The sequence below is a fragment of the Bombina bombina genome, chromosome 1 (genome assembly GCF_027579735.1).
Source record: "Bombina bombina isolate aBomBom1 chromosome 1, aBomBom1.pri, whole genome shotgun sequence".
Taxonomy (NCBI): domain Eukaryota; kingdom Metazoa; phylum Chordata; class Amphibia; order Anura; family Bombinatoridae; genus Bombina; species Bombina bombina.
This window is the reverse complement of record NC_069499.1, coordinates 1568993783-1569009256: the sequence shown is the minus strand read 5'-3', so window position 1 is coordinate 1569009256 and position 15474 is coordinate 1568993783. Positions and strand designations below refer to the sequence as shown.

General features: G+C 41.5%; 1 protein-coding gene across 1 annotated transcript in view; it reads left to right on the top strand.

Annotated features, from left to right (window-relative positions):
* Window positions 1-15474, top strand: part of OGFOD3 (2-oxoglutarate and iron dependent oxygenase domain containing 3) — a gene marked incomplete in the record, with an annotated part of 739577 nt that overhangs the window by 293102 nt on the left and 431001 nt on the right. The window contains 1 exon segment of the mRNA XM_053709794.1: window positions 2575-2639. Coding sequence (XP_053565769.1) covers window positions 2575-2639 — 65 coding nt within the window.

The following is a 15474-nucleotide window of genomic DNA, read 5'->3' as shown; positions in this document are numbered from 1 at the left end:
GAGACTTTTTAGCTCCGTAATCCAAAAAGTCTCTCTCCTTCTTAATTTGGTAAGGCGATTAATTCCTTCTACCTTGTGAGGTACCCAGTCAATGACTGTGATTCTTAGTTCTTCAGGATTACTTGAATGAAATTCTCTAAAATGGTCTACTAGTAGACCATTTTAGAGAATTTCATTCAAGTAATCCTGAAGAACTAAGAATCACAGTCATTGACTGGGTACCTCACAAGGTAGAAGGAATTAATCGCCTTACCAAATTAAGAAGGAGAGAGACTTTTTGGATTACGGAGCTAAAAAGTCTCCATCCAATGGGTCTAAATATTGATTTAGATTTAGCAGCCTTTACATGAATAATAAAGGTAAGGTCTTTACAGAAAAATCTTTCAAGAAAAATAATAAGTGCATATTTTATTAAAAATTTTTAACAAATAAAAAATAAAAAACAAAAGATTTAGAGAAACAGGTGATTAATCAAGAAGGCAATAATTGTATCCGCAATAATAAGTTCATTATTAAAATTTATTTTTTATAATCTGATAAATCAATTGAAGGTTTTCTTTTTATATATACAATAGTTTTTTATTAAAATATAGGCATCTGTTTCAGAGGTATATACATGTCAAACATGCTCTTGAGTATATATATATGTATTTGAAGTTTTTTATTAACTGTTTTTTTACTATTTTTAACTATTTTTAACTATTTGATTCAATGTAAAAAGATAGGATGAAACAAAGGGGGCATTAGGACCCAGTAGAATCTTATACCTGTACCGGTATCAGATCTATGGTCAGGTAACATCCGGTTTAGGAGTTTAAAAGTCAGAAATTCAGACCACATTGGCAGTCAAGCAAAGGAGAGAAATACCCCTGAGGAAGTTTGCACGCTTGCAAAAGAAACGCGTTGGGTTAAAACAGGACAAACCTTTGACAGGTCCTGAAGCACCGTACCACAGCGACGAGCAAAGAAAGAGTACCTAAGCCGCTCTCGTTAAAGAACACCATACGCTGTTAGGAGAGAACAGCTGAGGCGGCAAGACTGTGTGAGCAGCATTTCAACACGGAACTCTGAGCTTACACGCTGTCAGTGGTTAAACGGACATTTGCTGAAGACAATCACTTTTTAAAGGCACTTGTAACACTACTATCTTGTAAGTGTATACTTTTACTTTTTGCGCACAATAAATTGTTTTAAAAAAGCTACCTTGATTCGGTGGGCGCTGTGTGTTCTCTATTTCATTTCAGCTGTTTCACTTCTGCCGGAACAAAGACATCCGGATTACACACCAGGCAGCAACCGATCAGATTTGGGTAACCACAAAGGAGCTGTATCGTTTTCTCAAGATTTAACAGTTTAAAAGGAAAAAAACACAATAGGTCTGGACATTTGATCAAAGAACATTCTATGGGTAACTAACTATATATGTTTGCAGTGTTACAATTATAACATTTGTCTAGACCAATTTTGAAAGGAGATTTTAACTGCTTAAATCATTTTGAAATAGAGATATAGGGATCTCTATATATTTTTAGAGACAGATTGATCTATATATGTATATATAATACAAGAAATACGTAATTCTAAGTGGGATTTTATACGAAACAGCAGAAAAGTTAAATTTTGACGTTTTATTTAAATTTTAATTTTTTACTTTTATTGCAAAGTAATATTCCAGGGAGCGCTGAGATTTTAGTATTGTGTTAAGATACATTTGCGTGTGGTTGGTATTACAGAGTGGAGCGCAAATATTGTGGTTGAGTAAGCGCAATTTTGCACTCCATTGTAATCTGGCCCTTTATTGGCAATAACATTTTTAATTGATTTAATGTCCATTTAAATGCTAGACATACAAATGTATTCAAATCAAAATATGCTGATGTATTTTTAAAATTAGTTGTTTAAATATTAAAGAAATAAGGTAAAAATGAAGTCTTTAAAAAGTAATGAGCACCAGTGCTGCCATATTGTAACTTAGTTTTCTTATCACCTTTGTTGATACCAGAAAGGACAGTTCTAGATAAACTTCTAAGGTAGTAACCTCGCAGGACCATCTCCCTCTTTGAAATCTTTGAATGAAAGTAATCTGGACCAACAGACCTATTTTGTTTTATTTTTGTTAATGCCAATAAAACTCCATGCTCTGTAAACATATTTTAGCATCCCATAATGCAGTTCTCCATTCTCTACAAATTAACCCCAATACTGCTAAGGAACACATTGCCTCCCTATTTGGTAGCCAGGGGACCACATTTATAGCTGAGATAATAGTGATGTGATAAAATGAAGGGATTTTTTTCTATTCTTCCTGTACGATTTCATTAACTGTAGCCTGAGATGTATTTTTACAATCAGTAATTGTCTTCTATAAAAACTGACATCTCAGGTATAATGTGCAGCTAACAAAAGACAAAATAACTCCTGTGATTTTACAGTGCTATATTAATGTAAGTGGAGGTCAGCCTGTTAACCACAGGAAGATACTGTGAGTAATCATAAAGTTAAAAGCGTCTGTACATAATGAGCCACTGGAGCAGCGCGAGATGCGGTATAAAACTCTTTATTTTTCTCTTTCAGGCGTCAATTCTGGACTTGCACTCTGGAGCTCTGTCAATGGGGAAGAATTTTGTGAATCTATACCGGTGAGAAGGGGGGTTGTCAACATATATTTCCCAACTTTTTTATTTTTCCTGCCATCTAATGTTTCTGCTTCAAATAGCTTAATGAATATTTCACAATCTCTGCCGTCCTCACCTCGCATCTTTTTATCCCTAGTTGTCCTCTTTCTCTTACACTCTCCCTTATTAAAAATTGTGTTTTTTCTACTGACACAGTGAAGCTAGGGAGCACCCTGCAGACTTTAGAACCCTGCCCCTATTTTTACTTAACTGCTGACAAATACTATGCATGTGTATGTATAAAAACAAAAATGTGTTCTCTCCAGCGTCCTTCTCTGTCTTCCTCTCTTCATCCTCATTTGCTTTTTTCTTTGACTCTACTAATCAGCATCAGCATAATTACTAGGGGTAAAGGGGTGCAGTTGCTGTTATGTCCACAGCCCCTCAGCAGACCCTATAAATATACAAACACCTATACTGATTGATAGATGTGTGTGTATAAAGGGTGCAGACGGCTTGGGTGTGGGGCCTGACGAGGGTCTGTAGATTTAAAGTTGAACATATCAGTTTCCTGCTTCATTAGGTTTTGAATACTTTAGAGTTATCAGTGCCTAAACCTGAGGATTCCAAGTCTATATGTAAGTTGAATCAGGTCTTTAAAGCTCCGCCCAAGTCATCTAAGGCCTTTGAAGAGCCAGATTTGGTTACAGATTACATCACCAAAGAATGGAAAAGGCCAGTTATTGCCTATGCATTCTCTTACATGTTTAAAAAAAAAATGTACCCACTTTCAGAAAATACTTTGGTAGCCTGGGAAGTAGTCCCTAAAGCAGATGAGCCTATTTCCACTTTAGTGAGATGCACTACTATTCCTATGAACCGAAAATCTTTGGACCTATGGATAGGCTGCATTGGCTATCACCTTTGTGGCTGCAGCTGCGTCCTTCTGGTGTGATTCTCTTTCTCAACTGGTTTCTGACCAATCTTCTGAGAATGTTGGCAACTGCATTAAGGCCCTTAAAATGGCTAATTATTTTGTTTGTGATGCAGTTTGTGACATAATTATGATTGAAGGTAAATAACATGTCCATTGCAGTGCTATTAAGGAGAGCCTTATGGCTTAAATCCTGGTCAGCTGATATGGTATCTAAGAATAGACTGATAACGATTCCTTTCAAAGGGAAAATGCTTTTTTGATCTGAATTAGATTATGTTATTAAGATTGCTGGAGAAAAAGGAGCCTGTCTCCCTCAGTATAAGAAATCTAAGTACAGACATGGAAATCATTTTTGTTCCTTTCGCTCCCCTAAATATCAGAAATCTTGTCAGGGTGCCAGGAATCAGACTGAGACGAGAAGTCTAGAGGCAAAGGGAAAATGCTTTTTTGATCTGAATTGGATTATGTTATTAAGGTTGCTGGAGAAAAAGGAGCCTGTCTCCCTCACTATAAGAAATCTAAGTACAGACAAGGAAATAATTTTTGTTCCTTTCGCTCCTTTAAATATCAGAAATCTTGTCAGGGTGCCAGGAATCAGACTGAGACGAGAAGTGCAAAAATAATCACACCTTTATTAATAGCAAAAAATAATAAAAAGTCCACAAGTCAAATAACAAGCCAGGAGTCAAAACCAGAGCTGGTAGTCAGACGAGCCGGAATCAGGTACAAGGAAAACAGCAGAGTCAGGAACAAGCCAGGGATCAGGAATCAGGGAGGACGTCAGGCAGCCAGGTAATACACAGGAGCTCTCACAAACAGATCTGAGACAACGCAAAGGCAGAGCATACTGAACAGAGGCCCTTTAAATAATAAATGATGACATCATAATTCTGAGACTGCATCCTGTCTCACATGGATGATGCACACCAGTCTGGCCATAAAAGGAAGTGCAGGAAATGAGCAGCATCCCCCACAATGCACCATAGTCAGGAAGAGAGGTGAGTAAAATGGCTGCCAGCAGCACATGGCAAACAGAACAGGGAAAAACCCTGACAATACCCTCCCCTCAATGACCCCTCCCCCACGGGACGACAAAAGGCTTATTGGGGAAACGGGCATGGAAGGCACGGAGGAGGGTGGGAACATGAACATCAGATGAGGGAACCCAAGAACGCTCCTCCGGACCGTAGCCCCTCCAGTGAACCAAATACTGTACACGGCCCCTGGACATACGAGAGTCAATAATGCTGCTGACCTCATACTCCTCAAGGTTGTCAACAAAGATAGGACAGGGACGAGGCAACACAGTGGTAAACCGATTACAAACCAATGGTTTCAAGAGGGAGACATAGCAGGAGGAAGGTCAAGAGCATAGGCCACAGGATTAACCCGTCGGAGTATTCCAAAAGGACCAGCATAACGGGGAGCCAAATTATTGGAAGGGACACGAAGGTTCAAGTTGCGGGGAAGACAGCCAAACTCTCTCACCAACCTGGTAGGAAGGTGCGGGCAGACGCCTACGATCAGCCTGGAGCTTTTGTCGCTGCATAGAACGATGAAGGCAATCCTGAATCTGCACCCACGTGGAACGGAGTTGGCGGAGATGCTCCTCCAAAGCCGGAATACCCTGAGACATGAATGAATCGGGCAACAAGGATGGTTGAAACCCATAATTCGCCATGAACGGGGATAACTTGGAGGAAGCATTAATAGCACTATTACGAGCAAACTCTGCCCAAGGTAACAGTTCAGACCAATTATTGTGGTGATCTGAGACATAGCAACGGAGGAACTGTTCCAGAGCTTGATTAGACCGTTCCGCAGCCCCATTGGATTGAGGGTGATATGCCAAGGACAAGAAAAGCTGGATCCCCATTTGAGCACAAAAGGAACGCCAAAATCTGGAGACAAACTGGCTACCCCGGTCCAACACTATCTCCTTGGGTAACCCATGTAAACGGAAGACCTCCAGGGCAAAAATTGAAGCAAGCTCCTGAGCGGTAGGCAGCTTAATCAAGGGAATGCAATGTGACATTTTAGGAAAACGGTCAACTACCATAAGCTCGACAATGAAGTCCATGGAAAGATGTAACCAAGGACGCTCACCATTAGCAATAGGTTGAAGAAGACCCACAGGAAGACGTCGAGGAGTCTTATTCTGTGCACAAACTGAGCAGGAGGCAACATACTCAGCAACATCAGAACGAAGAGCTGGCCACCAGAATTGTCGAGTGACAGACCAAATCATTTGGTTCTTGCCTGGGTGATCTGCGGCTTTAGGATAATGGTAAGTGTGCAAAAGTTTAGTTTGAAGATTCTCAGGAACAAAACACTTACCACTAGGTTTCTCAGGAGGTGCATTGGTATGTGCAGCCAGAATCTCCTCCCCCAAGGGAGAAGTCAAATTAGTACGTATGGTAGCCAAAATATGGTCAGTAGGTATAACAGGAGAAGATACAGACTCCTCCTTGGACAGAGGCGAAAATTGTCAAGAGAGGGCATCAGCTCTAACATTCTTACTACCAGGCAGGTAGGAGACCACATAATTAAACCGAGACAAAAATAGTGCCCATCTGGCCTGTCGGGGCGACAAACGTTTTGCTTCAGATAGATAAGTTAAATTCTTGTGGTCAGTAAGAATGAGCACTGGCACGCTAGTACCCTCGAGAAGATACCTCCATTCCTTAAGTGCCAAAATTATGGCCAGTAATTCCCAGTAATTTCATAATTGCACTGCGCTGGAGACAATTTCTTAGAGAAGAAACCGCATGGATGCAAGGAACCATCAGGCGTAGGATGTTGAGACAAGGGGGCACCTACTCCAGTCTCAGACGCATCAACCTCAAGAACGAAAGGCAGGACATGGTTAGGATGAGCCAGAACTGGAGCGGCAGCAAAGGCAGTCTTAAGACTTTCAAAGGCCTTAATGGCAGTAGGTGACCAATGGAGTGGATCATTCTCTTTACGGGTCATGTCTGTGATAGGTTTGACCAAGGAAGAAAAGTTTTTAATAAACTTTCTATAGTAATCGGTGATCCCCAAAAAACGTTGAATAGACCAAAGACCAACTGGGGGAGGCCACTGCAGAACTGCAGATAACTTGTCAGGATCCATGGAGAACCCTGCAACAGAGATAACATAACCTAGGAAGGTTACTTGAGTCTGATGGAACTCACATTTCTTGAGTTTACAAAACAGGCCGTTCTCACGTAGTCTCTGAAAAACCGGTGTAACATCAGAACGATGAGCCTCAAGTGTGGATGAGTGTATGAGGATGTCGTCTAAGTACACCACAACACACTGTTGCAACATATCTCGTAGGACATCATTAATAAATTCCTGAAAAACAGCAGGAGCATTATATAGGCCAAAGGGCATTACAAGATACTCATAATGCCCGCTCCTAGTGTTAAATGCTGTTTTCCATTCGTGGCCCTCCTTAATCCTAACGAGATTGTACGCTCCTCTCAAATCAAGTTTAGTAAAGACCATAGCTCCCTTGAGGCGGTCAAAGAGTTCCGTAATGAGTGGAATAGGGTAAGCATTCTTAATGATAAGACGATTAAGACCCCTATAATCGATGCATGGTCTTAACTCGCTACCCTTTTTCTTCACAAAGAAGAAGCCAGCCCCTGCAGGAGAGCAGGATTTGCGGATGATCCCCCGCGACAGAGCATCGGCAACATACTCCTCCATAGCACAATTCTCTGCAACAGACAGAGGGTAAACCCAGCCCCGAGGAGGAATGGCTCCGGGTTGCAGGTCTATGGCACAATCGTAAGACTGGTGAGGAGGCAACGTACCGGCACGCACCTTGTAAAAAACTTCTAGTAACTCTCGGTACTCTGGCAATTGAGATACCGAAGAAGTGCACAAGATTTTAACTGGTTTCCGAAGACAAGTGGAAATACATTGCGGGGACCACGACAAAATTTCGGACCTGCGCCAGTCGAGACTGGGATTGTGCTTTTGGAGCCAGGGATAACCCAGAACAACCGGAAAATGCGGAGAGTTTATCACCTGGAACTGGAGGGTTTCAAAATGGAGAGCTCCAACAGCCATGAACAACCGAGCAGTTTCGTGAGTAACGAGTGCGGGCTGAAGGGGCCTGCCATCAATGGCCTCAATAGCAAGCGGAACGGACCGAGGCAAAACAGGAATGGAGTGCTTTGATACAAAAGCACTGTCAATGAAATAGCCTGCTGCACCGGAGTCAACAAGAGCCTGAGTGACTATGGAGGAGTCCATTCAGGAAAGGACAACCGTGACCAAAGGTTTCTCCTTAAGCGGTTCCGGGGACAAGGATAAACCACCCAAGGTCTGCTCCCGACAAGACCTTAGCTTTGAGCGTTTCCCGGCCGTGTAGGACAAGACTTCAAAAGGTGGCCCTGTAACCCACAATAGAGGCAGAGTCCCTCCCTCCTCCTAAAGGCCCTCTCCGCTGTGGAGAGACGCGTGAATCCCAACTGCATCGGCTCAGCAGTACCTGGTGACTCGGGTCCAGGAGGCATGGGAGGAGAGGGAGGCATGGGTGGGAACGAACACGTAGGAGACAACGGAACAGGAGGCTTTCGCAAGCGCTCCTTGAAAGAGGGCCTCTCTCTGAGTCTGATGTCAATTAAGATCAAAAAAGACACCAATGCCTCGAGATCCTCTGATAAATCTCTGGCAGCAACTTCGTCTTTAATCGCATCAGAGAGCCCATGAAAGAAGGCGGCAACAAGGGCTTCATTGTTCCAACCTACCTCTGCTGCAAGCGTACGGAACTCAATAGCATACTGAGCAACAGATCTTGTACCTTGCTGAATGGACATGAGTCGTTTAGCAGCAGAGTAGGAGCGAGCCGGAACATCAAATACCCTTCGAATGGAGGCCACAAATTCAGAGTAATTTGAAATCACAGGTTTATTAGTCTCCCACAAGGGATTAGCTTAGGCAAGAGCTGTGTCAGAGTAACGAGATGAGAAAACCCTCCTTAGCTCTGTCAGAGGGAAACGCCTGAGGTAACATCTCAAAGTAAATGCCCACCTGGTTCAAAAACTCTCTGTACTGAATAGGATCGCCTCCATATCGCTGAGGTAGAGGTGCAGAACCGGACATGCTCCTGGTAGGCATAGGTGCAGCAGCGGAAACAGGAGCAGCCATAACTTGCAGAACACTTTGGTCCAAATGTGCAGTGCGAGTCAGCAGGGTTTGCAGGGATAGTGCAAATTGATCCAAGCTGTGATCCTATACATCCATCCTGGAAATGATGGCAGTTAAAGGTGGATTATTAGCACCATCAGGATTCATGGCCTTTGCGTAATGTCAGGGTGCCAGGAATCAGACTGAGACGAGAAGTGCAAAAATAATCACACCTTTATTAATAGCAAAAAATAATAAAAAGTCCACAAGTTAAATAACAAGCCAGGAGTCAAAACCAGAGCTGGTAGTCAGACGAGCCGAGTCAGGAGCCAAAGCGAATAGTCAGACGAGCCGGAATCAGGAACAAGGAAAACAGCAGAGTCAGGAATAAGCCAGGGATCAGGAACCAGGAAGGACCTCAGGCAGCCAGGTAATACACAGGAGCTCTCACAAACAGGTCTGAGACAACGCAAAGGCAAAGCATACTGAACAGAGGCCCTTTAAATAATAAATGATGACATCACAATTCTGAGATTGCATCCTGTCTCACATGGATGATGCACACCAGTCTGGCCATAAAACAAAGTGCAGGAAATGAGCAGCATCCCCCACAATGCACCATAGTCAGGAAGAGAGGTGAGTAAAATGGCTGCCAGCAGCACATGGCAAACAGAACAGGGAAAAACCCTGACAAATCTACCAATTAAATGTCTGACTGTTCCAAACTGTCCTAGAAGCCAGGATCTCCAAACAGACCAAAAAGTCAAATTTCAACCAGAAATCTGCATGAAGGTATGGCCCCCTGTCCAGAAGATCTTCTGGTATTGGCAGATTTATTCACTTTCATAAGGCCCGGTCTTGCTCACTTCAGGAACCCTGGATTATCAACATAGAATCCCAAGTTATCATAAAGGTTTTCAGACCAGACCTCCTTGGGAACAGTTTCATCTGTCTCACGTTCCAAACGATCTTGTAAAGGCGGCTGCCTTTGTCCAATGTGTTCAAGATTATTATTATTATTATTTTCAGTTATTTGTAGAGCGACAACAGATTCAGCAGCACTATAAACATAGGCACAGTATGCAAGGTAACATTTATACAGATCAAGATGGTAGAGGGCCATGCCGAGAGTTGCACTGTTGTAGTCAGCTCTCATGAAGGTAAACTAGATGGTGGGCTCATAGTTCCACAAGAAAGGTGTCAGTCTGGAGAAGTCCTGTAGACGAGAATGTGAGGAGTTAACAAAAGAGGAAAGAGTGGAGGATGTCGTGAGCAGAGCGAAGGGGAAGTGAGGGAGTGTATCTGGAGACAAGGTCTGAGATATATTGGGGAGCCATTCAGTTGAGGGCCTTGTATGTCAGAGTCAGAATTTTGTGCTTAATTCTGGAGGCTAGAGGAAGCCAGTGAAGGGATTGCCAGAGAGGTGCAGCAGATGAAGAACGACGTGTAAGGAAGACGAGCCTGGCAGAGGCATTCATTATATATTGTAAAGGAGCAAGACAGCAGCTAGGGAGACCAAAAAAGGATGGGAGAGTGGATTAAAATCTTAATTGTGTCTTGTATAAGGAAATGTCAAATGTTATTGATGTTTTTAAGGCGGAAGTGGCAGGAATTGGCCAAAAACTGAATGTGAGGAGATAAGGAAAGATCTGAGTCATGTGTTACCCCAAGACATCGGGCATGTGGGGTAGAGGTAATAATGGAGTTATTGACAGTTATAGAAAAATGGGAGGTGGAGATTTCTGAAGAAATGGGAAAAATAAGGAGCTCAGTTTTTGAGAGATTTAGATTAAGGTAGTGAGAGGACATCCAGGATGATATTTGAGAGAGACAGTGACACACGTTAGCAAGGAAGGAGATAGGTCTGGTGCAGAGAGATAGATTTAGGTTTCATCAGCATACAAATTATATTGAAACCCGTGGGACTTTATTAAGAAATCTAATGATGACATGTAGATTGAGAAGAGAAGAGGACTAAGGACAGAGCCTTGCGGTACCCAATTAGAAAGTGGTAAAGGGGCAGAGGATTACTAGAAAAGGCTACACTAAATGTACGGTTAGACAGGTAGGAAGAAAATCATGAGAGTAAATGAAATAAAGTCACCAATAGACACAGCACCTCACCACCCTTTTCCTGTGTTTTATTATGTCACCATCAACCCTATTCGAAAATAAACTTTTCAGTCTCAAAGTCCTCAAGAACTTTATATATAGATCTTTTTCAAGAAGTTCAAAAAAGTTGATTCTTTTATATGAACAAAATGACAGTCTATTGTTTTAAAAAATGATTTTCATTATCATCAAGTGCAATACCAAAACCATTTTTGAGAAGGAAATATACAGGATTTTCGAAAAAAGGAAACAGGAAACATCTAGCAGTAACAAAAGAGGGAAGAATTTGAATAGACTAGTGTTTGTATGACAGTACAATCCGTACAGTAAGAAAATTTAATCAATCATTACACAACAATGTAATGTGGATATAAAAGAATTTTATGAATTTCTAGTGATGGCATACAAAAAAGTACCAAGTTTGAGAGATAATTTAATTAAAACCGATATAGGCAGTTGTAAACAATCTAGTCAGAAATTTATTTCATCTAAAAATTATGGCTGTTAACTGTAATTCTGTAATTCGAGGAAAATATTTTTTACATCCTAGAACAGGTTCTAAATATCAAATAAATGATTATTATACATGTAATTCGACTTATGTCATTTATTTAATTAAATGCCCCTGTTCAAAAATTTACATAGGGGAAAGGACCAGAAGGGTACGTGAAAGGATTAATTAACATCGGTCCAACATAAGATGTAAAAATAGGGAGATCCATGTTTCTTCACACTTTCTGGAAGCAGGTCACTCTATTAGCCAGCTATGCTGGCAGATTATAGATAGTGTGACGAAACCTAGAAGGAGAGGTGAGGTAATTGGGAAATTTTGTTAAAACAAAGAGAGTTATTCTGGATATGTAAATTGGATGCTATGATTCCTAAAGGTTTGAATAAAGAAAGAGACATGACAGTATTTTTGCAATAAATAATTACAGGTGTATGTTGTTTAGTGTAGTTGAGCTATCTGATATAATGTTGTTACATTCTGTTGTATAGAGCATTATTATTTTAAATGAAAACTGTATTTTATTCAATGGTATTAGTATTATAGGTAATATATGGTTTGGTAATAGTTTGTAGTTGTTGGTAAATGGATGTGTATTTAAAGCACTGATTCAGGTGTATCTATATGGCATGATTAAGGGGAATTAAACCCAAAACATCGCCTGTGATATCCTAGACCTATATGTTCCAATAAAGGCTGTGACAATATCTCTGGTGCTGTGGAAATTTTTTGGAAGAGAATTATGAGAGGGCTGTATCGCAAATGCCGAAGGATTGGAGGGTTTGGAGGGTGGTTAACAGTATCAAAGGCTGCAGACAGATCAAGCAGGATTATTAGAGAGAAGTGGCCTTTCGTTTTTGCTGTAAGTAGGTCATTGGTAACCTTAACAATTGTTGTCTCTGTGGAGTGTTCGGGGCGAAATCCAGATTGCAGCTGGTCAAGGAGAGAGTTTAATGTAAGGAAATGTGATAGACATATACTAGCTTTTCAAGAAGTTTTGAAGCAAGGGGGAGTTGGGAAATAGGGCGGTAGTTGGATGGGGAGGTTGGCTCGAGAGTTTTTTTGAGGATAAGTGTGACCAGTGCATGTTTTAGAGATGAGGGAAATATATTGTTGCTGAGGGAGAGTTTGAACATTAGTGTGGGTATTGGGGTAATGGTAGAAGAGAGGGAGGGGAGTAACTACGAGGGGATGGGATCGAGGGGACACGTACAGAGGTGAGAAGACAGTATAAGGGTAGAAACTTCTTCCTCAGTTACAAGGGGCGAAAGAGCTTTGGATGGTTCTGAGCTTTTGAATGGGTTGGAGACTGGTAGTATGTTGAAAGATGATTTAGTTTCTTATGGAATCAATTTTGTTTATATGTTAAATTTTAAGGCTATGGGAGTTATTCAACCTGTACCAATATTTCAACAAGGATAGGGTATCTACTCCAAACTCTCTAAACAAATTTGTTTGCGTACCTTCATTCAAAATGGAAACTATCCGTACAATTTGCCTCTAGTTCAGAAAGCCCAGTTTATGACAACCATACACTTAAAGGATCCTTATCTGCACATCCCAATTCACAGTGACCATTCCCAGTTTCTATGATGCGTTTCTTAACAAACATTACCAGCTTGTGGCCCTCTCCTTTGGTTTGGCCACAGCTCCACACATCTTCACGAAAATATTGGGGGCTCCCTTAGCAGTGATCAGAGCTCAGGGTATGTCCATTGATCCTTATTTGGATTATATTTTGCTCCAAGCTCAGTCTCTTTCTCTGGCTACTGCTCATACCCACAGGATGGTCTCTTTCCTTCAGGAACATGGCTGGAAAATAAATGTGCCAAAAAGCTCCTTATCTCCAGCCACAAGGGTGTTTTTTCTGGGAGTGAAAATAGACTCTTTTCAGATGCATCTGTTTCTGAAAGATGCCAGCAGAACCAAACTTCAGACTGCTTGTCATACAGATGGCTTATTTTCTATCTGTAGCTCAGTGTATGGAAGTAGTGGGTGTCATGGTGGCGGTGGCAGTGTCAGACGCCGTACATTTTGGTCGCTTTCATCTTTGTACTATCCAATTGTTCATTCTTCAGCAGTGGTCAAAAGATTGTTTTCAACCAGCAGATAGATCTCAGTTCTTCAGTAAAACTATCTCTACAGATGCAAGTTGATGATTTGGGGCACTGTTTGGAGTACCCGGAGGTCGCAGGGAGTATGGTCCCCACAGGAGGCGAGGTTACCTATCAACATCCTAGAACTCTGTGCGATTCTTCAGGCCCTTCAGTCTTGGCCCCTTCTCAAACAAGAAAAAAAAATTGGTGCCAATCAGACAACGCCACTGTGGTGGCATACATCAATCATCAGGGAGGGACCCTTAGCTATGCAAGAGGTATCTCACATTCTGTCTTGGGCAGAGGAAAACCACTGCACCCTAGCAGCCATTCACATCCCCTGAGTGAACAACTGGGAGGCAGATTACCTAAGCCATTCATCCAGTAGAATAGATCTAATGGCGTCTAAATTGAACTGCATTCTTCCGGTTTATTGCACCAGGTCAAGAGATCTAAGAGCTCACATAATATATGCTTTAGTCCTGTCCTTGGAATTTTCAACTGGTCTATCTATTCACTCAGCTTGTTCTTCTTCCAAGAATCAATGCCAGAATAAAACAGGAATAACTTGGTACGCGGCCCTAATTCAGATTTCATCTCTTCCTCCATGGGCTCTACCCCTAAGGAAAGATCTGCTGTCTCGAGGACAATTGTATCATCAGGATCTCAAGTCACTGAATTTGATGGTGTGGAGGTTGAACACCTAGTTCTCAAAAACAGCAGTTTCTCTGATTCTGTTATCTCTACTTTGCTACATGCCAGAAAGCCCGTCACAAAAAGTTTATCATAAAATCTGGAAAGCTTACTTTCTTTGGTGTTCTAGAGGTTTTTCTTGGAAATCTTTTAAAATCATTAGAATTCTTCAGTTCCTTCAGGATGGACTGAATAAGGTTTTATCTGCTAGTTCTTTTAATGGTCAGATTTCAGCCTTATCTGATCAGTTTTCTTTTATAAGAAGCTGGCTAAGTTGCCGGATTTTCAGACTTTTGTGTCATGGTATAAACCCAAAACATGCAGAAAGAGAATCACTATACCTGTTGCGATTTGTCCTGCACACAGATTGGTTCAACCTGCTGTGCCCATTGTGAGGTCTGTATCTTGTCCATCTTTGTGCATTCTACCCAGTGTGCAAGCATCCCACTCTGAAAGTCCTCTTCTCTCAACTTCTCTGTCATCTGCTGTTTCTCTGCCTGTGCTTCCTCTAAATCAGTAGAGGCCTAAAACACAGTAACATGCTGAAGGAAAAGGGATTGTGAGCTCCACTAACCTACGTGCAGGTATTGTAAGCCTGTAAAGATATAGGTGCTTTACTTTGCATTGAATCTCATTGTGCTGAACCACTCTCAAAGGAGAAGTAATTCCCTATAAAACTCAGCAACTTACTTTAATCAGTGTTTGGACATTGCTTTGCTTAGTGTCTGTTTCCTGACAATCTGTTTCCTTTTACCCTATTTGTTTCTGGATTCCTGGCTTGGCTATCTGGACTGCTCTGTTGTCATGTCCTTACCTGCTGTGTTTGCTGATCAGGCTGATTACTGGTATTGACCCCTGGTTTGGCTATCTGGACTGCTCTATCGCCATGCACTTTCCTGCTGTGTTTGCTGATCGGACTGATTACTGGTAATGACCCATGGCTTTCTATTTGGTCTGCTCTGACTGGCTACTTGTAAAACCCTCTACCTCTGCACATCAGATCTCAGCATAAACAAAACAAGAGGTACTTTTACCTTTGACATTTTGTGCAAGCCTTAAAGAGAATTCACTCTATGTTTGTATCTAGTTCGTTCTGTTTTGCAAGGTCCCCCCTTTGAATCTATGCATACTCCGGACCTAAAATTATTGTCATGGAAGGTTCTCTTTCTTCTAGCCAATTCTTCTGCTAGACAAATTTCTAAATTATCAGCTCTGGCTTGTAATCCCCCCTTTTTTATTTTTCATCAGGATAAAGTGGTCCTCCGGATTAAATATGATTTTTTTCCGAAGGTGGTGGTGTTCCTTCGCTGTGCCCAAATTCCAATTCTAAGGAACGCCTACTACACAATTTGGATGTAGTCACAGTCTTAAAATGTTACAAGCTACTAA